Here is a 26430-nt window from a genome sequence, read left to right as displayed (position 1 = left end):
ACTGCTATTCAACATAGTATTAGAAGTCCCAGCCACAGCAATCAGACAACAAAAAGAAATAAAAGGCAACCGAAAAGGCAAAGAAGAAGTTAAACTCTCACTCTTTGCAGATGATATGATACTTTATATGGAAAACCAAAAGACTCCACCCCAAAACTGCTAGAACTCATACAGGAATTCAGTAAATTGGCAGGATATAAAATCAATGCACAGAAATCAATGGCATTCCTATACACCAACAACAAGACAGAAGAAAGAGAAATTAAGGAGTTGATCCCATTTACAATTGCACCCAAAACCATAAGATACCTAGGAATAAATCTAACCAAAGAGGCAAAAGAGGGGGAGACGAACCATGAGAGACTGTGGACTCTGAGAAACAAACTGAGGGTTCTAGAGGGGTGGGGTGTGGGGGGATGGGTTAGCCTGGTGATGAGTATTAAAGAGGGCACGTATTGACTGGAGCACTGGGTGTTATATGCAAACAATGAACCATGAACACTACATCAAATAGATAGATAGATAGAAAGACAGACAAACAAACTGATTATAAAATACAGTTTCCAAGACATGGTAAGGACTCAATAAATGAACTCAATTAAAAAAAAAAAAGAATTACATTCAATAACATAACAATAACAGAGTTGAGATGGCGTAACAGTTCACTAAAATCCTCTCCACCTAAATTCTTTTTAGGAGAACAGTGCTTAAGAGATTTTCTAGTTGGTCTCCTCTTTTAAGGAAAAAGAAGGGAATCGGTGTGGGGGGGGGGGGACAGGCGGCAGCAGCATGAGACTGAGAAGAAAATATTTTTTGAGTATTTAACAGGTGCTAGGTACTTTACAGGTTTAATTATTTTAAACTTTAGGATTTACTTTCTCACAAGTTTATCATTTTTTTTAAACAGATAAGGAAACTGAGGCTAAAAACAAAACAATAAAAAAACACTGCATAATTCATCTGAAGTCACAGAGCTAGCAAGTGGCAGAGAGGTCTGAGAACCTGTGTTTCACTCTAAATTCTGTATTCTTTCTAGTTCACCATGACATCACTGAAATACAGATCTTATATGTAACAGGTACTAAAGAAGTTTCACCCTTAGTAACAGTTTTCTCCCCAAAATTATAGAATTTAAAAAAAAAAAAAAGAATCCTCCAACAATTCCACTGATTGTTGATTTTAAGTTAACAGTTTTAAAACTAGACTAGGACCTTCCTGAACTTCCAGGACTAACCTCTTTCATTACAGTTTAAGACACTGAAGTCTAGAGAGATTAAGTGCCATCCTAAAAGTCACACAGCTTCTTAATAGCTGAACTGGAGCCAGAACCAAGCTCCTCTACTCTTTCAATTATCCCTCAGAGCTACAGCCTTACCTAAGGGCTTCTCTCCTTTTCTAACTTGAAAAGTAATTCTTAAAATCAAAACTAAAATTAAAAATATTCTTGACCTTTAACAAGCTCAAACTATAAGGGTCTGAACTAAAAGGTAGAACCTAAGAATAACTGATAATCATGTAAATTTTTAAAGCCCTCTGTCAAAGTGAACTATAAATCTTCTACTGTAACTCAACATACTACATTTTCTCAAGAAACTTCTATCATTAACCAGCCCATTTTGTCACATTTGCTCAGAATCATCAATATAAAAATACTACAGATACCCTGGCTAAGGTAGATCCTAGTATTTGTTTTCAAAGTTTAATGCAAAGTAAAAATTAAATTCAAAGGAAAACAAATTTACTACCAGCCAAAAGTAGAAGCTTTTTTATTCTATAAGCACATATGTACCGAGAGATGGTAGAAAATGGCCTTTATTTATAGTGAGAAGTCACTGTATTCATTCATGAAACAATCACTGAAACAGGGCATTGGAGTACCAATTATTCATTAGCAGAGGGGTGTTCATTTGCCTCTGCTGTAAAACACGGCCCCTAAATTCTTTCAGCACACCTCCCATGGAGAGGTGTGTCCACGCCCACTCGCCTAGAATCTGGGCTCTGTAACTGCCTGCCCAACACAACACTGCAAAAGTGACACAGTGCCAATTTCCAGGTCCAGGACTTAAGAAACCGGCAGTTTCCAGTTCCCATATGTTGGGACACTCTCTCTTAGAGGAAACTACAGTCACCACAACTTGCCAGTCATACGAGTGAGCCATCTTGAAAGTCCCCAACCCCTGGGTGAATCACATCATCCAATGCTGAGTGCAGCCAAGATAAAATGCCCCACCAAGCCCTGCCCCAACTGCAGCTCTGTGAGCAAAATAAAAGACTTTATAAAAAGACTATGTTTTGGGGTATCATAATAATAAATGAACACCAGCATTTTCAAATGTATCTAAAGCCACAGAAAGAAATTAACTGATCAGAATTTGTTTTGTTGGAGTGAGGGGGAAGTACAGGAAAATGTATAACTAGAGATGAGAAATCAATTCTTAGCTCTGTTCTTCCAATTTAATTAATATTAACCTTTCTATGCCTGAATTTCTCCATCTGTAACATGGAAGTAATGACTACTACACCTTAGAGTTATGAGAAATAAATGTTAGTATTTGTAAAGTATCTAGAACAGGTCCCACTACATAGTAAGTAGTGAGTGTATTTTTTAAATCTTTTTGATGACCATCCACATAGCATTAATAAACACTTAGCGTGTCCCTTGTTGTTACAGAGCCCAAACCAATGAGGCCAGTGGTCACTGTCTGAATCCTTTACTCTAAGCACAATGCCTGATAACTGCTCAATAAATATGTGATCAGCTCAGTTTTATACAATTTACAAAAGCTCTGGGGTGCTTGGGTGGCTCAGTCAGTAAAGTGTCCGACTCTTGATCTCAGCTCAGGTATTGATCTTGGGGTCATGAGTTCAAGCCCTGCGTTGGGCTCCATGCTGGGAGTAGAGCCTACTTTAAAAAAAAAAAAAAAGCTTAATAACTTTACAGTTTACTTGGAAAAGAAAGGCGTATCTACTTTTGAATGAAAATCAAACTATACAATAAACAAGAGAAAGATTACTTTTTTGAAAAATAAAGTACAAATTAATTGAAGGTTTAAGAGAAAAAAAATTCATTTTTTTCCTGACTTTTATGTATTTACGTGGAGAAGCCTTTATGTGGAGACTCTTCACAGGGTATGATCTTATAAAATATCATGAATCTATGGAAAGCTCACACAGATCAGAAGAGAGGTTTCTCTCACCAGATCTGGACGACTATATTCTCTCTGAATATTCTCTTTGCATATGCCCAATAAAATTGATTTCCAAATTAATGACAAATATAAAAACATATTCAAAGAGTAAAGAAGCTTTTCTACCAAATGGTAGTATTTCTCTAAAAAATTTTAACAGGAAAGACTTCAAAATGCTCGTTCTATTTTACAGTGAAAGCAAAGACAATGTCAACATCAGAGATAATAGTTAGGTGCTGCTCCCAAGATTCTGGTCTCTATTCTGATTCTAGAATCTGTTGGGAACATAATAATGAAACAAATATTACCTTAATCTATCATATTATTTGAAAACTTGGCCTTTTTAAAATAAACTGGCCCAATGTTTAACAATTCATTCTCTTAATTTTCTTAATTTAAACTCAAAAATGAGAAAGAGTTTATGGTCAAGCTTAGAACAATTCTTCTGTAAATACTGGTAAGAGTTCACTGTGGTAGAAACTAATCATGACTATTAGAAAAGCAAAAAATACATACTATAAATCCAAATATGTGCCAAATTCTAAAAAATGACTTCAATGATATACCGCATAAAACATGAACTTTTAAAAGATGCTGAGACATTACATTGCAGGGACTTCCTAAACTCCACTTAGAGAGGTATACTCTTTTAGGAAAGGTAGGATAAGACACCACCTACTATGAGGGGGCAGGGGGCCCAAGAATAGGGGAAGAGAAAAACTAACTGAACTTGGTGCTTTGATCTGCTTACCTACCAGTCTACATTACCAAGTTAAATCTTTTATAAATCCCAATTCATAGAAGAAAAAACCAGAACCAGAGGCTGAGAAGCTTGCCTAAGATATAGTTAATGAATAACTAGACTAGACTATGCTAGAGAAGGGATTTCACACCAAAGAGTAAAAATCAGAGAGAATTCTGTGCTACCATTTCAAAGATACAACACTGTGCTCCTTCTAGAATTACCAGTAACGAAGTTAGGGTGAACCCCTTAATAGTATTTCCCCCATTGTCGGGGAGAAAAAAGGTAATTATCAGGCCAGATATAAAGGCATTGTCCAATGACCTGGCTAAGCTGCTCCCAGCTCTCTAGGGGACTTTAAGTCACATTTTCAATTCCTCCAGGTCTCGCTCTATAGAACTGGACTTGCAATACCTCTTGCTATATGAATCAGATGTCAACACTGGCTGTATATGCCAAAGCTCTCTGATCAAAAATCAAAAAGATCATTGCTAGTGTTATCTCATCCCTATAAGTTGAATTTACTTACGCATTAGGCTGTAAATGTGCTTTTCTGCAACATGTTCCGTAAACAGCTTTATAAGGTCATCTTTTAGGTCTCTGTTAAGCTTGGTTTCGATGTAAAACTTATTCTGAAAAAGAAAATAGTTTTTTAGTGCCTCAGTTAGGGGGAAATGATTTGTCTAATGAGCTGAAGCACCAAAAAATAAATTATTTTAGGAAACAATTAATAAAAGTATCAATTAAAACATAAAAACCCATCATCAAAAAACAAAAGCCCTGCTACTATTAGTTATTTGTCTTTCTGGCATGGAGTTAAAGCACATAAAGACAAAATGTTATGAACCATACACCTCCAAAAGAACACAGGAAGACATTAACATTAACTAAACAGAGAGGTAGAGACAAATGGACCACACTGTGTGACAGGCACATAATACTCCCTTTAAAAATACTGTATCACCATCAAAAGGCAACAACAGGCAACACTAATAAAAGGTACCCCATTTATCAATGATCTAGGCTGAAAGCAGGCAGTGGACATGTACTGGCTGACTCCCCAACATACAATCCACTTCACTGATTACTCTGTTATTCAGCTTATGGCATTCTTAGGAATGGTCTTTGGTTCAAAGGCTGACACGTGACCCCACATAGAGCAATCAGATTGAGAGAAGCCTAGGCTTCAGTGCAAGTATCTTATAACTCATCTTATGACCACGAGAACAAGATGAAACAGATGCTGTTGTACATCAAGGAGACAAGAAAGAACCTGAGTCCCTGGTAACACTATTGAACCACGGGATTCAACCAACCCTAGAGACTGCCGTATTTGCTTAGTTTTATTACAAGAGATTAATACTTTTCCTTATTTACTTAAGTCACTTTGAATCAGGTGTTCTGTTTTTCTGTAGCCAAAAGCATCATGATTAGAATGACTGGCAAGTCAAACAAGACCGAATTTGTTCATGTTTAAATGTTAACTCAATGTATAGGTGTGGAAAATAAAAACAGGAATGTTAACAAGTTGCTCACTGATTCTCTTAATTCTTAAACAGAACATTATGAAAATTATAAAAATAACATGCACACATGGTAACAAAACCATGCAATAAAAACCAGTCTCCCAAAGCAGACCCTCTGTTGCATTCCCAAAGGCCCCATTCAAATGGGAAAACATCTGTATGTTCTTTCTAAAATGCTCCTTGCATATATATGGATATATATATCTGGATATGCTTTTTTTCCTAATAAAAAAAAAACACTTGCTCTGAAGAAATAACACATACTGTTTTGCATTTTGCTTTTTCACATAATGTATCTGGAGATTTCTCTCTAAATGTACAGATATGTCATTACCTTTGACTACTTGTTTTTTTACTGTAAATATCTCCCCACAAATTAATTAACAGTCCTCTGCTGATAATACAGATTCCTCTCAATGCTCTGTTTTGTTTTTTTTCAGTGAAGTATATTTTATGGAGAATAAATCATTTTGAAGATTAGTATTCCACATATAGCAATCTTTATGCTACAGAACGTAGGATCAACCCAAACATCCCATTGTCTAATCTAATAAAGAGGAATTGGGATAATGATTGCTAACAGCCCCTGCCTTCAATAGGAACACCAACATTAAGATTCTATGATTTTATATATTTAGGAGAGAGAAGGGGCTAATCAACAAAGTCCAGAGACTACAAATTATACTCATGGCATAATTCTCCAAATGAAAGAGATCACATCACCATAATGGAAGAAAATTTTATTATTCTACTTTTTTTATGGAATGACTTACTTGGGATTTATCATATGTCATGTTTTTAGATAGACGGCTTAACTCTCTACTTTCTGAGGACAAGAAATCTTTCTTATATATCTTTATTTTCCAAGCACAGTATCTTCCGTATGGCAAAAATAAAATAAATGCTGAGTACTGATTATTAATGCCTAATTGTCTATTCAGCAGTGTTATTTACGGAATTTTTAAACAGTAATAAAAGGGTAAACAATTCTATGTCAACACAATCAAACATTACTAAAATAGATTAACTTCCATTTCTAACATAATACATAGCAAAAGATAAACAGAACATGCTTAACTGCATCTATCTGTACTTAGACCAATAAACAGAGATATTTGGAAAGGGAAAACAGCTCTAACTTACCATATATATGAAAAGAGGCACAATGCTCTGCAATGCTCCCATATACTGTCCAAGAGCTATATTAAATCTTTCAATATAGAGATCTGGAGGGCTGGCCTGTGAGAAAGAACATTAAATGTGATCGTTCTTGGAAACCAAGTTAAAGACCTTTCATCCACCACAATCTAAAGTGCAAACAGACTCAGAAGTCCAAGTCAAAATTCATTCTTTCAAAGACTTTATTTATTTGAGAGAAAGAGAGAGAGAACACGTGATGGGGAGGGACAGAGGGAGAGAGAGAGAGAGAGAAGCAGACTCCCCGCTGAGCAGGAAGCCCAATGCAGGGCCTGATCTCAGGACCCGGAGATCATGACCTGAGCTGAAGGCAGAACTTAACCGACTGAGCCACCCAAGCACCCCCCAAGTCAAAATTCATATTGAAATTTACAGTAAAGAAAAGGAGAAGACTTATACCCTGAAGGTTAGTTAAGACTTCTATCTTTGTTCCAAAATCTGCTATGCAAAACAGAGGTTTGGTTTAGCTGTCTTTAAAAACTAACTTTACCATGTTAGCTAAAAAGGCTTGCTCAGTTAATGAGTAAAAAGTTGCATTCACAAGTTGTGTTTATTAAGATAAATGAGTTTAAAAATTATCACTCAACTATGTGGACATTTCCTATAGGAACCAAACCATATTTGAGCCTAGAAGAAGAAGAAAGAGAGAAAAAATTCAGGAAATGGTACAGGTTTAACATACTATTAAAATGGTTGTTGAATTTTTATAATTACCTTAGGCACAGTAATATTCTGACTTTTCTACCGACTTGGCTGTAAACCACTTCTATAGCTAACCAATCAGCTACAAAGCAGAGACTTAAATGGTCCATATACATCTGCAGCTCTGGAGAGTAATACATGCCCGGCTTTTAACTCATTGTTACCAAAACACCAAGTCATAAAGCCATCAAAAGAAATACTTTCAATTTTACTGCATGTTATGGGCTAAATTATGTGTCCCCCTTCCCAAATTCATATGTTGAAGCCCAAACCAGTGTGGCTGTATGTGGAGTAAGGAAGCAATTAGGCTAAATAATAAATAAGGTCATAAGAGTGGAGCCCTGATCCTTTAGGATTAGTGTCATAAGAAAAGACACCAGGCAGCTCGCTCTCCCTTCCCCTCTCTTCCTGTCTCTTTTCCTCTATCCTATCTCACCCCCCAGCACACTCGGAAGAAAGGCCATGTGAGCATACAGCAAGCCCGTAGCTATCCACAAGCCAGGAAGAGAATTCTCATCAGAAACCAAATCAGCCTTAATCTTAGACTCCCCAGCCTCAAGAACAGGGAGAAGTAAATTTCTGTAGTTTAAACCACCCAAAGCCTGTAGCATTTTGTTATGGCAGCCCCAGCGGACTAAGGCACTATGAAAGTATATCCATCCACTGTTTAATTTTATTCTCTAAAGCTAAATTAATTAGGTACCATTTTAATATTGAAGAAACACACAAATGGGCAAGTCACTTGTCTAAAATTAGAGTGTTAAAAGAGGACACATCCAGGTCTCCCAGGTAAGAATTCATTCCAGGGCCAGAGAGTTGGGGAGAGGGGATGGCACAAATCGTCATGCAAACAAAAGTGACTCGAACCACTGGCAGTCTCACTACTGGACAACCATACCCTGGTACAGAAAGTCTTGCTTTCAAACAAGGAAAACAAGGAAATGCCACACTGAAAGATTCCAAAATATTAAACAATGAAATTAAAAAACCACTTCAGCTAAGCTGTTTTAGAAATGTCCAAATGTTCCAATACTATTTTTAAAATAAGATTTCGGGCGCCTGGGTGGCTCAGTTGGTTAAGCGGCTGCCTTCGGCTCAGGTCATGATCCTGGAGTCCCTGGATCGAGTCCCGCATCGGGCTCCCTGCTCGGCAGGGAGTCTGCTTCTCCCTCTCCCACTCCCTCCTGCTTGTGTTCCCTCTCTCGCTGTGTCTTTCTCTGTCAAATAAATAAATAAAATCTTTAAAATAAATAAATAAATAAATTAAATAAAATAAAATAAGATTTCATTTCTATTTTTTTCAGGTCTACTCAGATGTTAGAACATGTGTAGTGAACTGTCCTTACTTCTAGTTCATCCTCCATGATTGCATAGTTAGGATTTGGCACACACTAGGTCCTTTTTTTACATTTATTTTTCTTAGTCTTCCTAATTACCTGCAAACTGAATGTCACTGCCATTCTACATATGAGGTCACTAGGGCTCAGAGTCACTTATCTACAGTCCCCCACTAAGCCCAAGAACGAAGACTCAAACCTCAGTCAATCTGAGTCCTTCCATCGATTTACATTACATCCCTCTTTTAGCACGCTGTACCTTAGAAAACTTTAGGGCACGCAGTCTCTCTGCTTTCACATCCTATTCTTCTCACACACAGCCCAGCACAGTACTCCCACGGCACGACTAACTCTTCAGTGTGCTGCTTTAGACCTCCTCGAATCTTTTCTTCCTGAATGCCTTTATCACCACCCCTAATCAGTCGCCCTGGCTAACTTCTATTCACTCTTCAAGATATGTGTCACTTCCTCAAAACTGTTGGGAGACAGGGGCGCCTGGGTGCCTCAGTTGGTTAAGCGACTGCCTTCGGCTCAGGTCATGATCCCAGGGTCCTGGGATCAAGCCCCACTTTGGGCTCCTTGCTCAGCAGGGAGTCTGCTTCTCCCTCTCCCTCTGCTGCTCCCCCTGCTTGTGCTCTCTCTCTCTCTGTTAAATAAATAAATAAAATCTTAAAAAAAAAAAAAAACCTGTCGGAGACATTCTGCCCTCATATAGAGCACCATCCCACTTCTTCACTTTTCCCACTAGGTGGCCTCTGTCACTAAACTTCAAGCCCCTGGAGGGAAAGACCTGTGTCTTGTCTTTATATACCTCCACAGCTCACCACAAAACCTGGAAGACAGCATGCAGAGATAAATGCGTTTTTTTGCAAGGAAAGTGTTGCTTAAATCTAAATTTGCTTAAATCTAAATCTAACCTAGCCTTGTTTCCATCTAAACTGCTTTCTTACTACCTAACAAGGTTGTACTGACATTAAGCAAGTCATTTAGCCCTCTGAATTTCAATTTCCATAACTATAAAATAGGGAAAACACTAATTGTGCTACTTCCAAGATGTGCCAACAATCAAAGAAAATAATATGTGTATGCTTTGAAAAATGTCAGACGTTATAAATGCACATGCAACTACTGAGTACTGAGGGTAAATAAACTCTTATGAATTAACTATTTGTCTAATACTTCAGAAAAACCTATTAACATTATTAAAGGCATTCTTTGTTAACTAAAGAAACTGGGGAAAATGGTTCTACATTACGGGCAAACTTTTAACTATAACTAATGGGCAGAATCACATGTAATACCTCTTTCTACACTTGATCTTAGCCAAAAGGCCGAGAAGCGATGTTAATACCTCTTTCTAAACTGCTGCAAAGAACCCTGGAAATGATATTTCAGCATTCAAAGAAATAAATTATAGAAGTATTATATGAGAAAAAGAAAATCTGAAGAGTTTTTGCATTAAAATAATTTTCCCTTTTCATAAAAGGACACTTTATCTATTCAAAAGTTAAAAGTATGAACATTGATCAAAAGGCACACTTAATAGCAGAGAGAATAAATAAAACTGAATTCCTTAGTTATTCTTTTCAAGAATTTCCAAAGCCTCCAAGGTTATGAGTATTAAAAAGCACTTTTTGTACTAAATCAAATGTCAGAACATTTATTTAGCTTTTTAGTTCCACATTTCACGCTGCACTTATTAAACCTTTTAAATGACAGGACTATAAATTATAACAGTCTTCTAAAATAAATCCAATCTCTTTACAAGGAACCAGAAATAACTGCCATTAAAAAAAATAACAAACTGTTCCTCCTTAAAACTTAAGTTCAGTATACCTTGGGCCCCATTGGGGGAATTGCTACCTGTTTGATTTACATTATTTCAATATGAATGTATTTGGCTTGGACATTAAATGAAAATTTTTACCCTAAAACAAGCAAGTTAGAAAAGAAAAAAAGAAAAGAAAAGAAAGAAAGAAAGAAAGAAAAACAGAAAAAGCAAGCTGCCAGAAAAATAACTATTGCTCCAAACTTGCTCCAACTTTTCATAACAGAGCCAGATTCACTGAAATTTGTAACATATCTGGTAGGAATGCTTCAATTTCTTCTGCCCTTTTTTTTTTTTTTAAATGAGCAATGCATTCATCTGGTTTAAAATTCAAATGCATTCAAAAGGAAATAAACAGTTTACCTTTATTTCCTCCTTGCTGAACCAACACTTAATTCCTTTTTATCCTTCCAGAAGAATTTTACATACATACATGAAAATAAGTATCCCATTTATATCCTCTTACACACAAATGCCTACATAAAACCACACCAATTTGTACTTTTCCTAACAACATATCTTGGAGACTTTTATTCTAGTGGTTCTGAAACATTTTGGTCTCAGGACCTCTTTACATTCTTAAAAATAACTGAAGATTCCAAAAAGCTTTTATTATATGGGTTATATTTATCAATATTTACCATATTAGAAATCAAAACTGGGTTTTAAAAATATGTATTAATTTATTCTAAAATGACAATAATAAAGTCTGTATTTTAACATTTAATGATAAAATAATTATATATTTAATATTATAAACTAGTTACATGTAAATAACTATTTTCCCAAAAAAGATAAGAAAAATGGCATTGTATCCACATTTATGCAAGTCTCCTTAGCTTCTGCCTTAATAGAAGACTGCTAGATTCTCATTCTGCTGCTATATGGAATCAGTTGTGGTATGTTGTTTTGGTTGAAGTAAATGAACAGATATGCAGGCAGAAAAGGCAGGCATATTTTAATATCCTTTTCAGATAATTGTGGATATTTTTCTTTGAAACTTGATGAGTTTCTTAAAGGTTAGTTGCATCAGGAAATCTGAAACTATCAATGAACTCTCTGTACTCTATTACATTAAAACCCATTGGTCTATCTTCTACTTTGAATGGATCTTTTAATACATTTTATAACATCAGAAATTGGTCATTTGTAAAATACTGAGTTACATAAGTCTTCCACATGTTGACGCATTTCACTATACATCAAAAAGAAAAAATTATATTTGTTACTATCACCACCTATTTCATCAGAAGAGTCTTTTTAAGTACTGGGAAGCCATCGAGGTCATGGTAGTAGCTACACGCTTTCCAAATTCTAATTTTCACTTCAAAGCTCAAATTTTATCATTGGCAACCAATACTGTCAGTTGCTTTCCTTGAAGTGACACATTTCATTTTTGAGAAAATGTCAAATACCAAAGTCAAGTTAAATAACCAGAGTTTGTCATTCTTTCAAATAAAAACAGTGTTCTATAGGAAAAAAACACCCCAGCTAGTTTAGCTCAAAACTCATACAACCACACAAGTGCTTTTTCTTAAACAATCACTGTTACTTTGGGATATGTAGCTTCCCATTTCTTCACACAGAATATTTTTTAAAGTATATTCAAAGTCACAATAAAATTGTGAAATAAAAGAAAAAATTTTGCTGCTTCATCTAGGATATTCTTAAGTGAAATGTTTTTGTTTTCTACTGTAAATGTGTGGAAGTGAAGATTTGTGCAAAGGCATCAACAGTCTGCCCACCATTGTTTGTGAACCATCAGAACAAATATCAACACACAGAAAAGGGCAAATAACATCTTAGTAGTACTAGAAAAAGTTTCTATTTTGCAGACCCTCTGAAAGGATTTCAGGGACACTCCCCCCCCAACCACATTTTAAGAAATCTGTTCCTAAGTACAATCTTTAAATGTACTATTTAACCAATCTCCACACTGACAGCTTGTTGCTAATCTTCTGTTACCACAATGTTGCAATTGATAACTTCCTACAGATGGTATTTTGTAGACAGTGCTTTTTTTTAAGTGAAATAAAGAACTAGATGATAACCTCATGGATAGTTGTATAGAAACAAAGTAATTTCAGCACCTAATTTTGAAGACCTAACCTGCTTAATATCACTAGCATTATATATGTATATATTTAGTTACTACATATATTCCTTAGAGCAAGGACATAAGGGTCAGATTTGATATACCATACCATGCCTTCACAGAAGGGAAGGAAAACAAGTTTGTTATCCTTACTTTTGAAAGCTAGATAAGGAAGTTTGGTCAGTTATTCTGATTAGATGTATATTTAATTTTATAACAACATGATTTATTTAAATAATTTTCTAGCCAATAGACTTGAAAATACTATGATCTAGGTCAGTACTGCCCGACAGAACTTTCTGTGATGGTAGAAAAGTCCTATATCTGCACTGTCCAATATGGTAGCCACTAGCCATGTAGGTCTACTTAGCACTTAAAATGTATTTCATTTTCATTTGAAGAGTTACATGTGGTTAGTGGCTACCAAAATGGACACCACAGATGTAAAACACAAACAAGTTCCACAATTTCACACTTAATATCCCTCCTCTTCCACTTCTGCCCCCCACCCCACCAAAATGAAACATAACAAATTTTAAGAGTATGTGCTTTTGGGGCACCTGGTGGCTCAGTTGATTAAGTGCCTGCCTTCGGTTCAGGTCATGATCCCAGGATCCTGGGATGGAACCCCGAATCAGGCTCTGTCCCAGGGTCCTGGGATGGAGCCCCGAGTCAGGCTCTCTGCTCAGCAGGCAGCCTGCTTCTCCCTCGCCCTGCCCCTCCCCCTGCTTGTGCTCTCTCTGTCAAATAAATTAAAATCTTGTATTTTTTTATTTTATTTTTTTAGAGATTTTATTTATTTGAGAGAGAGAGAGACAGCGAGAGAGGGAACACAAGCAGGGGGAGTGGACTGATGTTCTCCAGCAGCTTTCTGCATTTCAAGAAAGTGGATGTGGAACTTCACTATTACATTTTAATAACTTTATAAGCACTGAATTTGACAGCAGTCAAGAAACTGTTAAATTTAAAAGAAAAATTCACGTGGGGTCGTACCATTAATGTTAAAATGTTAGCATATCATATTTTTACTAATAACAAAAAAAACTAGCTAAACTACATAATTTTCCAAGCTCATCAGAGACCTCAGGTGTCTGTGTTTTACAGCTGCCCTGTCCAACCAGGTGAAATGAATTCTAAAGCGTGAGCAGCTCTGGGGGTCCTGTCTGGGTCAGCTGGTAGAGCATGTGATTCTTGGTTTTGGGGTCATGCGTTCAGTTTAAGCCCCATGTTCAGGGGTAGAGACTACTTAAAAAAATAAAATCTTAAAAAAAATAAAATAAAATAAAAAAGTGACCGGTTCTTCTAAGGAAAGAATGGACACATAAACAATTTCTCCATCAGTGATGGCAGCCATAAAAGCTGATAAGAAAACAAGAGAAGCTTTGACCAATCATTCAAGGCCAAGTGTAAACTAATAGTACAGAATCCCTGTGAGTCTCAACACAAGGACAGTCCACACCTTCTCTCTAGTTCCTTTATAGAAGTTTGCACTGGGTCTTTGAGAGTAAACTGAATTAAAAGTCCAGCCTCGGGGCACCTGGTTGGCTCAGTCATTAAGTGTCTGCCTTCAGCTCAGGTCACGATCCCAGGGTCCTGGGATCAAGCCCCACATCAGGCTCCCTGCTTGGCAGGAAGCCTACTTCTCCCACTCCCACTCCCCCTACTTGTGTTCCCTCTCTCGCTGTGTCTCTCTCTGTCAAATAAATAAATTAAAAATCTTAAAAAAAAATAAAAGTCCAGCCTCTGTGATCCTGGATCCCTTTAGCTTATCCATATAACAATGACTAAGCTAAGTGACACAGCATTTACAAAAGGTTCACGGATTACTTAATAGAAGAAAATATCTAAAGAAGTCAGGTGGACTAGGATGACTTCTCACGTTCCTACACACCTCACCTCTTTTAACACTTAGCAAAAATTACTTACTCCTATGTGCTTATTTTTTAAAGGAAACTTTTTTCCTTATCTTTTCCAATTTAAGTCAAAACTGTCTCAAAACAAAAAGGTTATTTTAAAAAGAATACAACTCATAGTGCACTCTGTACACTGTGATGACAAGCAATTGCAAATAACTACTCATTATTTAAGTAATTTGACTCTCTTGCTCATCACAAATTCCATTTTCAAGCTGCTGTTTTAACTCAACAAGTAGATGGTTCCAGTAATCTCAAGCATATGCTTTTTATCAACTAGTTGAGTGTTTTATTGGACCTCTCTTTAGGTCTGGCGTTATGTTAAGCCCTATGAGGACACATAAAAAGAAAACACAGTCCCTATCTTGAAAAAAATGATAGTGAACTTACTAAAATTATGGTCTGCTGAGGGTTACAGTGTCTGATTGGCAAATTCTGTGAGACAAGTACAACATTGCTGTAACAACTGCTTTAAGTTTTAGTTTAGATTAAAAAACACATCTCCAAATAACTTATTCAGAAAAAAATTCAGTAGAATACACACATGAAGAGCAACCTACCAGTAGGCAATGAATTTATTTTACTTGAAATCCATGTAGGGACAACAGGCAATTTTCTTATAATCTAAAATCATCCTCATTCAGCAAGGAGTGAATAGCATATTTGGGGGAATGAAAGTTTTTCTAAAAACACACTCTGTAGTTCAAAAGATATAGAAATTATAGTCTTTAAAAAAATATGTAACTATCCAATGACCACATGCAAGACAACCAGTTGAGTTATGCTGCCACCCACCGGACAGAACATAAACAGCAAAGCAAACCTTGCTCTGCTTTTAAAAACCAAGAGATTCTGGCTCAGTTTGTTGGCAGTTTGGTAGTAAAGCTTTCCTATGTAATCTGGTGTCTGTGAAGAGCGAAACAAAGTTAAGTAATGTTGACTAATTATGGTTTAATTTCTATTAATTTCTATTATTACTAATAGGTTTGAGAGTCAAATTACATTTACCTCAACCAAGATGTATTTAGCTCAAAAGATATCAAAACTGTAATCTTTTTTTTTTTTTTAAGATTTTATTTATTTATTTGAGAGAGAATGAGATAGAGAGAGAGAGCATGAGAGGGGGGAGGGTCAGAGGGAGAAGCAGACTCCCTGCCGAGCAGGGAGCCCGATGCGGGACTCGATCCCGGGACTCCAGGATCATGACCTGGGCCGAAGGCAGTCGCTTAACCAACTGAGCCACCTAGGTGCCCTCAAAACTGTAATCTTATTAAAATAAATGGTTAAAATGTAATTAGTTAGTTGACAAATAGTCATTTAAACGGTCCCAAATTCAGCACTGTTGAGAGAACAAAAACTGCGACACTTTCCTTCTCCACCTCTGTGTTTGTGGTCTCTCCTGAGGACCTGAACTCAGGTTAATATTATTGGTGGTTTTCCTAACGCTTTAATGTTACTGGCCTGGCCTGGGAACCAAGTCTGTTTAAACACTCTTTGTACCTGTACATAATGTACAGTGTAAGTTTCAAATCACTGACAAATTGCTGGAAGGAACCCACTTGTTAATGGGTTACTGGCTATAAAGCTAGCAGATCAAAACATCAAAACAGTTTTTATGTAGTAAAAGTGAAAATATACTCTCAACAGGATAAAATGCATTAATACATAATTTATCAACATTACATGCGGGGAAAGTGCCTCACGACTGCTCTAATGGATTCTGGATTCAGACGTACACAAAATAATCAAAATATGTAAGTGTCACTTAAGGAAAACTTTAAGAGTAAGAATGTTATATCCATTAAACTCAATTATCCAAATGGTGATCCAAACAGGATATTCTAAATATTGACAATTCAAACACTTTTTGTATCAGTCAAAAAACAACCCTTAAAATCTCAGTGACTTAAACAAAGTTTGGATAAATAAAATGTAGTACAATGGCATGTTATTCAGCCATAAAAAGAAATGAAGTATTAATCATGATACAAACATGAATGGACCTTGAAAACATTGTAAATTAATTAAGCCAGACACCAAAGGTCACATATTGTCTAACTTCATTTCTATGAAATGTCCAGAATAGCCCCAAATCCACAGAGACAGAAAGTAGACTGGTGGTTGCCAGTGGCTAAGAGAAGGGAACGATAGGGCATTAGTGCCAGTGATGACTAGCTTTCTTTTCTGGGGTAACTAAAATGTCCTGAAATTAGCAGTGATTGCTGCACAACTTTGTGACTACACTAAAAACCAATGAGTTCGTACACTTTAAGAAGGTGAATGTTAGAGTATGTGATTGTATCTCAAAAACAAAATTTTTTTAATGGGTTAAGAATCGAGGGAAAAAAAAATACATACTTACCCAGGGACCCAGGATAAGAGAGTCTCTACCATCCACGACCATTCCCTTGGCAGGCAAAGGGAAACACGGAAATTTGGACAGCTGATCTTAAGGGCTTCAGATCTCTGGGTACACACGTAACCATACATACCTCACTTGAATTCACAATTCACAGGTCAAAGCCTAAGTCTAATCTCAATGGGATAGAGACATATACTCTTACCTTGTATTGAAAAGTAAGAGAAATGCAAACATTTGGTCAATAGCATTATGACCAGCACCTTTATCTAATGAGTACTTAACTCGTTCAAGATTACAACAGGCCAAAAGAAACCAACACTAGTACATCAGGATTCTGGCCCTCAAGAAGCTCACAATGCTGCAAAGATGGCGTCCTCCTTGGTAACTAAAGCTATGCCAAAGTGCTAAACTAAGGACGATAGTAGCAGCACAAATACAGTGCTCCAGAATCAAAGCAGAGAAGGTGATTCATGAAGCCTGCCTGGAACACTGAAGTTAAAAGCTCAGCAAACCCTAACAGACAAGGAGAATGCCCCCTCTGCAGAAAGTGGGAGCTAGGCCCTCAAATAACATGGGTTTGAACTACGTGGGTCCACTTATTCGTGGATTTTTTCATACAGTACAGTACTGTAAATATATTTTCTCTTCTTTATGATTTTTCTTAACAACATATCCTTTATTATAAGAATACAGTATATAACACATAAAACATACAAATCTGTGTTAATCGACTCTTTATGTTGTCAGGAAGGCTTCCAGTCAACAGCAGGCTATTAGTTAAGTTTTGGGGGAATGAAAAGTTATACTCAGATTTTCAGCTGCGTGGGGGGTTGGTATTGATATTCCCAGGAGAAAATATATAACACATTGATATTTTGGGAAAAGAAATATATGAATGTCCCCCCAAACTCCTCACGAGTTTAGACCATTTTACTACCACATGAGTTTTGACACCAAACTTACAAAAAGAAAAATCCATTTGCAAAGCCTTTTTTGGATTTTGGAATTGCAGATAAAGAACCGTGGGCCTGTAATTCACCTGGTCTACCGCAACCATTATTTCCCTACCTCCCATTCTTTCTTACTTCAACCCATCTTGTATTCTCTTGTATTCCACATCAATCTTTCTAAGATGCAACTCCCGGTATTTAAGAGCTTCTACAATTTGGCTCCAATCTGCCTTTTTCAGTCTTATCTCCTCCCACTCTCCCTCAAATACCACACTCTATCCTCATAGGACCACTCCTTGCTACCCAAACCTCTCCAAAACCTGCCTTTGCTTATGAAGTTCTCTGAGCCTAAATAGCCTCCTCCCCAAACATCTACCCATTCTTCATGGCATTCATTTTTTAAATTTTTTTTTAAAGATTCTATTTATTTCTTTGGGAAAGAAAAAGCAAAGAGAGACAGCATGAGCAGGGGGCAGAGGGAGAGGGAGAAGCAGACTCCCAGCTGAGCAGGAAGCATGATGCAGGGCTCCATCCCAGGACCCTGGGATCATGACCTGAGCCAAAGGCAGATGTTTAACTGACTGAGCCACCCAAGAGCCCCCATGGCGATTTATTTTTAATGCCACTTCCTTTTAATTCCTCCATCTGGCTTTGGCTATTTCACCTTTAGTCAAACAGGGCACTTTCTTATTCTGCTTTGAACCACAGTTCCCTGAATACTATTGTTCCAAAGGTCCACTAGCAAAGATTGTGACCTAATTCTTTCTTTGGGTTTCCTTTGTATTCTTTTTCTAATTTCTTGAAATAAATGCTACTAATGCCATCGATGCATTAACTTCTCATTATGATTGTGGATTGGTCTGTTTGTTTTTTGGGGTGTGTTAATTTTTGTGGCTATATTATTGGTGCATACACATTTAGAAATGTTACCTTCCTGGAACTGGAACTTTTCATTATAAAAAGTCTTCTTGGGCGCCTGGGTGGCTCAGTCGGTTAAGCGACTGCCTTCGGCTCAGGTCATGATCCTGGAGTCCCGGGATCGAGTCCCACATCGGGCTCCCTGCTCTGCGGGGAGCCTGCTTCTCCCTCTCCCGCTCCCCCTGCTTGTGTTCCCTCTCTCGCTGTGTCTCTCTCTGTCAAATAAATAAATAAAATCTTAAAAAAAAAAAAAAAAAGTCTTCTTTATATCCAATAATACCTCTTGCTCTGAATCTACCACTTTTTACAAAATCAATGTAGTTATAGATCATCTTTCTTTCTGGTTAATGTTTGTATATCTTTTTCCATCATTTATTTGCAATCCTTCTGTCTAAAAGTATGCTAAATATGCTGCCTCATATTATCAGCATTTAGTAAAGTTGCAGAATTTCATTTAGTTTGATAATCTGCTTACTTCTCTTAAAGTAGTCTTCAACATTTCACATAACAATTGATAGATGGAAGTTTAAAATTCTTTTTTTTTTTTTTTTAAAGATTTTATTTATTTATTTGACAAAGAGAGACACAGCAAGAGAGGGAACACAAGCAGGGTGCGTGGAAAAGGGAGAAGCAGGCTTCCCGTGGAGCAGGGAGCCCAATATGGGGCTCGATCCCAGCACCCTGGGATCATGACCTGAGCCGAAGGCAAATGCTTAATGACTAAGCTACCAAGGCGCCCCGGAAGTTTAAATTTATTATCTTACTATTAGTTTTCTATGTGTCCCATCTGTTCTCTGTACCTTTTTTTAAAATCCTTTGACTTCTTTACTTTCAAAATTATTCCATATTCTCCCTCTATTATCCTGTTTACTACACTTTCTTTTACCATTCTTTTAGTGGTTATCCTAAAATTACAGACTGCATCCTTCTTATATCAGTCTAATAAACAAAATTAGTACTTTTACCTCTTCTGACACAATGCAAGGGCCTTAGAACATTTTTAAATCCATTGACTCCTAGCCACCTTACATGCAATTGTCATGTGTTTTGATTATATATATTTTATGCCCTATAAAACATTATCATTATTATTCTACACTTGCATACTTATCTTCTCTGTTGTTCTTCATTCCTACCTGATTCTCCAGTTTTCATCTAGGAACATTTCCTTTCTCACTGAAAAACACTCCTCATTATTTCTCTAAGGTGAGAGACTACTGGTGATGGATTCTCTCAATTCTTGTCTAAAAATGTATTTTACCATTTCTCTTACTTTTATGCTCACCTCCTAATATGACTAGTTATTCTGATTGACTGCCAGATACTGTTTATGAAAAATTGCAACTAATTTGATGCCTAGGATAATGTTATCTTTCTCCAGAGAGAATTTACTTTTGCTTCTGGTAAGCAACTAGAGGCACCAGTACATCCAGACCATCTTAATGCATCAGGAATCAGGCTCCAGCTACAATAGTCTTTAACTTATTATTCTTACTACTCCTGGGATATGATCCCTTCAGGTGTGATGGACCCTAAATTCCCAATTTTTATCATCCTACCCCCAAAAGCCCATCAAAACTCTATTAAATATCTCAGACTATTAGCCTCCCCTTCCAGAATAAACAGGTGCCCCTAGCAGAAAAATGGCTCAAATACTAGACTCCCCTCTCTAAGTTTCCTTCCTCTCTCAGATCTTGGTCCTATAATTCTTTACTTTTTTATTAGCAACCTTGTTTATTTTTTAAATTGTTATCAGTAGGAGGGTTGGTCCACATTATCTAGTCTTATCAATCACATATCTGCTGCTATACCTAATAGAGTCCCTTGCACACCTGGATGAAAGGCACTGGCTACATCAGGTTGCCCCCTAGGAACCCCTGCAACAAATCAACCAGCTGTTTTTTATACTAACCAAAAAATCAACTGTGACTGAGAAAGGCAACAGAGAGTCTTTAAGGTTTTTGAACAAGAAAATATGCCCACCAAATTAGTGTTTTTAGAAGTTTATTCAGCCAAAAACAAATAATAGAGAAAAACAAACCAATTAGGAGAATACCGCAGACATGTGTCAATAATGACGTGAAGAAGGAAAGGGGAGAGGCAAGTGAAACGACAGTGTTCTATCAACCTTGACAATCACCTGGGAACAAGAGGTAAGGGAGAAAAAAGGAGTCAAAGATGAACATGGAATCTCAAGTCTGAGAGTGAAAATGATTTGGATGAAGAGGAATTCAGAGTTAGACACAAATATGACGTATCCACAAGAAGAAATCCAAGTTGAAATGTTCAACAGACATTTGGGGACTCTGGTCTGAGCCCTCACCAAAGTATGGTGATTGCTAAAAGTTTCAACAGAATTTTCCAAAACTAACAGAATATTATTCACTAAACTAGGAAACCACTCATCTATTTCCAGTCATTGGTATATTAAAAAAAATCAGGACTGGCAACTCATGTCTGAGGCTCTGGAGACATGGAAAAAGGAAAATATATTAATAGAGAATTTATCACATTTAAAGAAGAGAGGAGTTAAGTGCACAGGGCAGGGGCAGGGGAGAACGGTTTAAAAAAAACTAAGGCAAAATACACTGTTACAGTTCAAACAACCTAGCAGTATATAGAAAAGTAGAAATTTACATGCAATGTAATGTAATAGTAAGCAAAATACTAAGTGGGGTTAGCTAGTTAAGTGATTTTAGTAACTTAATAAACTTAATAACAAAAAGCTTTTTAAAGTTACTGAAACGAGGGGCGCCTGGGTGGCTCAGTCAGTTAAATGTATGCCTTCAGCTTGGGTCATGATCCGGGGGTCCTGGGATGGGCCCCACCATCAGGATCGGGCCCCAAGTCATCAGGCTCCCTGCTCAGCGGGGAGTCTGCCTCTCCCTCTGCCCCTCCCCCTGCACATGCTCTCTCTCTCTCAAATAAATAAATAAAACCTTTTAAAATAAGTAAAGTTACTGAAGTGATGGAGAAGTCATTGTTTCTTTTAAAATGAAAGAAAAACGATTTTAAGAGATAGCATGTTAGATTATACTCTTACATAAGAACATTTAGGTTTAACAAATTAAAATCTTTTTAAATCTCTGAAAATAGTATTCTCTAGTTTTTAAGTTAATAACTGGAGAATATGGAACATTATTCCATATACTCTTCAGTCTTGCCATCAGGATATACCTTTTGATGGAGATGAATAAATCACTCTGACATGTAAACCATACAAACCAGTAGCTATTTTAAGATGCCCTTGAAAGATAAAGGCCCACACCCCAAAGGTCCAGCTTATTGATTTATCAACACTAGCACTACATTTCTGATTATCTGCCAAATGCAACTCATCCCACTCTTGCTTTAGCTCGTAATAACAACAATATTTCGTTTCTAAAATCAGAGCGGCAAACAAAACGTTCCAACCAAATACAACTTTTCTGGCTCATGGATCCTGTTCTGTTCCACAGGAAAAGCACCCTTAAGGTCTCTATGAAGTACATTATGCCACATATTTGTGACACTGAATAAATTAATAAACCAAATTAACTGAACACTAAATAAATAAAATGCCTAAACGTCTAGAGAACATAAAGATTAGTGATCATGTGAAACTAATTATGCTACTCTTTCCATGGTATAGGTCAATTTTGGTTGCTGAGCATTCACTCAACAATCATTTGCTGAGTTGTGACTGTGCCAGACATGAAGGATAAAAAGACACACATGACAGAGTCCCTGCCCTCAAAGGAGGACCTGTCAGGTGGCCAGACATGGATGCAGAAATAATACAACACAATCACTGCTAACATGGTTGTTATTGCCAAGATGCTATGAGTCCACAGAAGAAGAAATTCCAATGGTCTGTTTTGTTTTGAGGGGAGCACGAGGACTCCAGAACACTTCACACAGGTGGACACTAATGAGTTTAAGCCTGGGAAAACAATGAAGAAGCACTGGCCAAGCAGGAAGTAGGAGACAAGTTATCTTAGAACTCTGCTTAAAGCAACCAGATATCTCAGTAAAGCCATTTCATTTCAGTGTTGAGAAAATTTACAAGATTATATTAGCATGTTTAATCAAAAGGCACACAGCAGCTGCATGGCAGAATTGAGACCAAAACCAAGGTCCCCATGTTTTTATCCACTTCACCAGGACATTTAATAATGGTTAGACTTTATAATCTTACAAACGGTATGATTCTAAAGTAAGATTTTTTTTTTTCAGGCCATACTGCTGAACTCCAAGCAGAACATGTATTGATTCTAAAAATCAACTAAATTCCCTGGTTTTACATCATATATTACCTTTACACTTATCAGGATGGTTTCCAAAATGCTAACATCAAAAGAGATAGCAGTCTTACATTTTAGTTTTTAATAAAAATTCCTATTATATAATGCAAAAATTATTTACTCTTATGCTGTATTAGCAAGGGTGGGGGAAAACAGACATTTCACTGATATATATGTAACTGGTTGGAGTGCAACTCTGGTACGACTTTTGTGAAGTATGGTTGGATGTAGTCAATGCTGCAACACTATTAGTAACAGTCAAAGACTGGAAGCAATGTAAAAATTCCTCAAAAAACAGTTAAATAAATGAAGGTGCATCAAAAAAGTAAGGTGTACTGAAAAATCAGACATTCATGATAAAGAATGAGGAAACTCTAGACAGTACTGACAGGGACCATTCTCCAAAGCCTCAGAAACTTACTCTCTGAACCTCAGTAACTTCAAAGTACTGGTACCCCAGGACAGCCCAGCTAGGCAAGTAGTAAGTTATCTTCATATTACTGACAACTGATCAAGCAAACTCATGGCAAAAATGCAGCCAAGTGGCCTTCCAAAACTACCAATTAGATTGAGCTTGATAATACCATATTACAGTGCCCTCCAACTTGCAAAATATTTTATAACAACATTCTAACTGTAAAAATGAAAAGAGGTCGGGCGCCTGGGTGGCTCAGATGGTTAAGCGTCTGCCTTCGGCTCAGGTCATGATCCCAGGGTCCTGGGATCGAGTCCCGCATCGGGCTCCCTGCTCCTTGGGAGCCTGCTTCTCTCTCTCTCTCTCTCTCTCTCTCATGAATAAATAAATAAAATCTTTAAATAAATAAATAAATAAATAAAAATGAAAAGAGGTCTTACAGTGCTTAATAAAATTAATACAAGAAAAACCCAGGGGCGCCTGGGTGGCTCAGTCGGTTAAGCGTCTGCCTTTGGCTCAGGTCATGATCTCAGGGTCCTGGGATTGAGACCCAGGTTGGACTCCCTACTCAGGAGGGAATCTGCTTCTCCCTCTCCCTCTGCCCCTACCCCTACTTATGCTCTCTCTCTCTCTCAAATAAATAAATAAAATATTTTTTAAAAATATTTAAAAAAGAAAAAGAAAAATCCACTTAAGCAAAAGCTCCAATATGACTAATGAATTTAGTAAATCACAATTCTATTGGTCAAATTCATGATCTACACGTGAAGTCAGAGCCCAAGTGTAACACACATTATAAAATCTCCAACTCACATTTCATAGATATAAATAAGCAAGTCATATATTTTGTCCTGATAATTTGAACTGAAATGGTTTGCTTTCTGTTTCAGAAAATTATTTAGTATTATTTCAATAATAGCAAACTAGTGTTAATAAAACAATTCTTTTTGAGGATACTGAGTTCTTTGCTGACCTAATGAAAGCCCTGGTACTCCCTGAACCCCAAAGACCACCTAACACTTGATGTTAAAAAGCATGATCACTAGAAAAACTTTATTCAAACAAGCAGTAAATTATTTACTGGTAAACATTTGATATACATTTCATTCAGAAGGTACTAACAATACAATAACAAAGAAGGTAGACATGTTCCTCTGCCCTCTCAGAAAATAATACTGGGGACAGAGGGAGGGACAGACACAGCTACAAAAGAAATACACAGATGAACTACAATAATATAATAGGTGTTACAGACGCACAGATGAGGCGCCCAAACCCAGGCTTGGGAGAACAAGGTATCAGAGAATGTTTTCCAAAACAAATGATGTCCAACCTGCAGCCAAAATGGTATGTTCACACTGACCAAAAAAATAAGAGGATAGAGAAAAACAAAGAATGTTCCAGGCAGTCAAGTTAACATGGCAAAAGCCAAGAAGTGAGAGAGTACATAAACTGTTCAAGGAAGTGAAAAAGTTCAGTATGCAGGAACAGAGACGTAATATATCAGGCCACAGAAATAAGAAGGAATCAGACAATGAAAGGCTTCCTAAATCATATTAAAAAGTTTAAACTTCAATCTAACAGAAAAATGATAATCAGATTTGTGCTTTAGAAACAGCCACTCTGACAGAAATGAAGAATAAGCAAGAGGTGCAAAGACTAGAGGCAGAGCCAGCTAAGATGAGCATTTCAGTAAAGCACTGAGAGGCTGGATGGTAGCTGGACTGGTAGTGGCAAGTGAACAGAAGCGGACAAGAGCTAAAAGAGAAAAGGAGTAAACAAGATTTGGTAATAAACTGGATGTGAGAAATAAGGGCAAGGGTAGAGTCAAGAATTAGTAAGCAAATAACTCGAAGCTAGAATACATGGATCTTGGGTTTCATCTACAGCCTAGATACAATGCCTAGGTACTAAATATATTTGTTAAATGAGTAAAGATTTCACATTTAGTGGCAAAAAGATGAAGAAAATAGTTTACACTCTAACAACAGGAAAAGTATATATTTGGCTATGATAAACATAGCTCTCACTATAATTTAAACAAAAAAAGCTACTTTAGTGCAACATCTGTGTGGGGTAAACAAGACCAAGATACCTCAGACCACAAGGTAAGTGAGGAAAAATACTCAAGGCCAAAGCCCACCTCAGCAGTTGCTAGAAACTGTGGATGTTACAGAATTGCTGGAGCACTTCCTAAGTGTGGTATGGACCTGCTCATCTACTGCTGAGTGACTTTTCTACACATCATGTGACTTCTACACCAGAACCAAAATATCATCTGGCCCTGGCATAAAGACAGTCCCTGACCTTCAAGCACTGGAAACTTCACCAAGGCAGGGAGGGGCAGGGATCTGAGGCCAAGTGCTTCCTTCAACAGAGTATTTCCACAACTTGCTCCCACCCAGATTTTACAGCTGGTTTAGCAACAAAATGCTGACTTCAGTTGTTTTTATATTAGCAAATATCAGAAACTAGCAGGCAAATACCACTCTTCAAAGAGAATACCAAAAAAAGTTACAGTAAAAAATTAAAATATACATACATTTATATTAAAAAAGTCACCAAATACTGGTTAGCAGAAATAACAAAGTTTTAAATAAAAGAAACATTGACATAGTAATAAATGGCATCAGTTAAAGTCTGAAATATATTCAATCTAAAAAGTTCCACAATTTGTATCTAATTTTCTAACAATTTATTCTAAAGGTTAGATAATTTGGTCAATATTCATCTAGGAAATATTTGTAAATTTACACCATTATCAAATTAATAAGCCTCCAAATATATATTACATATACTAATTCCAAAAATCCCAAGGAAGCAAAAATCAGTATGATCAGTTCTTTACCTGCAGCTCCTTTGAGACTCGCTCTAGGTGATTAGTTATCTTCTTAATCAGATCACTGTACATCTGTTCTGAGTGCTGCTGGCAGACACATTTATACACACAACTGTGGAAAAAAACCAAAACCGA

At 36.9% G+C, this 26430-nt stretch overlaps 1 protein-coding gene across 2 annotated transcripts in view; it reads right to left on the bottom strand.

The window, feature by feature from the left end:
• Positions 1-26430, bottom strand: part of CACUL1 (CDK2 associated cullin domain 1) — an 83106-nt gene that overhangs the window by 23875 nt on the left and 32801 nt on the right. Inside the window, exons 3-6 of one of the 2 annotated variants that reach the window (XM_081823422.1) lie at positions 26305-26407; positions 6600-6695; positions 4460-4562; positions 1192-2905 (exon numbers count right to left, since the gene is read on the bottom strand). In XM_081823422.1, coding sequence (XP_081679548.1) covers positions 2805-2905; positions 4460-4562; positions 6600-6695; positions 26305-26407 — 403 coding nt within the window. In that variant the 3' untranslated portion in view covers positions 1192-2804. Of the gene's footprint in view, positions 1-1191; positions 2906-4459; positions 4563-6599; positions 6696-26304; positions 26408-26430 lie in introns of those variants that run through there. The other variant, XM_081823421.1, reaches the window with a different exon arrangement.

Source organism: Leptonychotes weddellii, chromosome 6, assembly GCF_054177405.1.
Source record: "Leptonychotes weddellii isolate Sample4059 chromosome 6, ASM5417740v2, whole genome shotgun sequence".
In the NCBI taxonomy this organism is placed as follows: Eukaryota; Metazoa; Chordata; class Mammalia; order Carnivora; family Phocidae; genus Leptonychotes; species Leptonychotes weddellii.
This window is presented reverse-complemented; position numbering and strand designations above follow the sequence as displayed.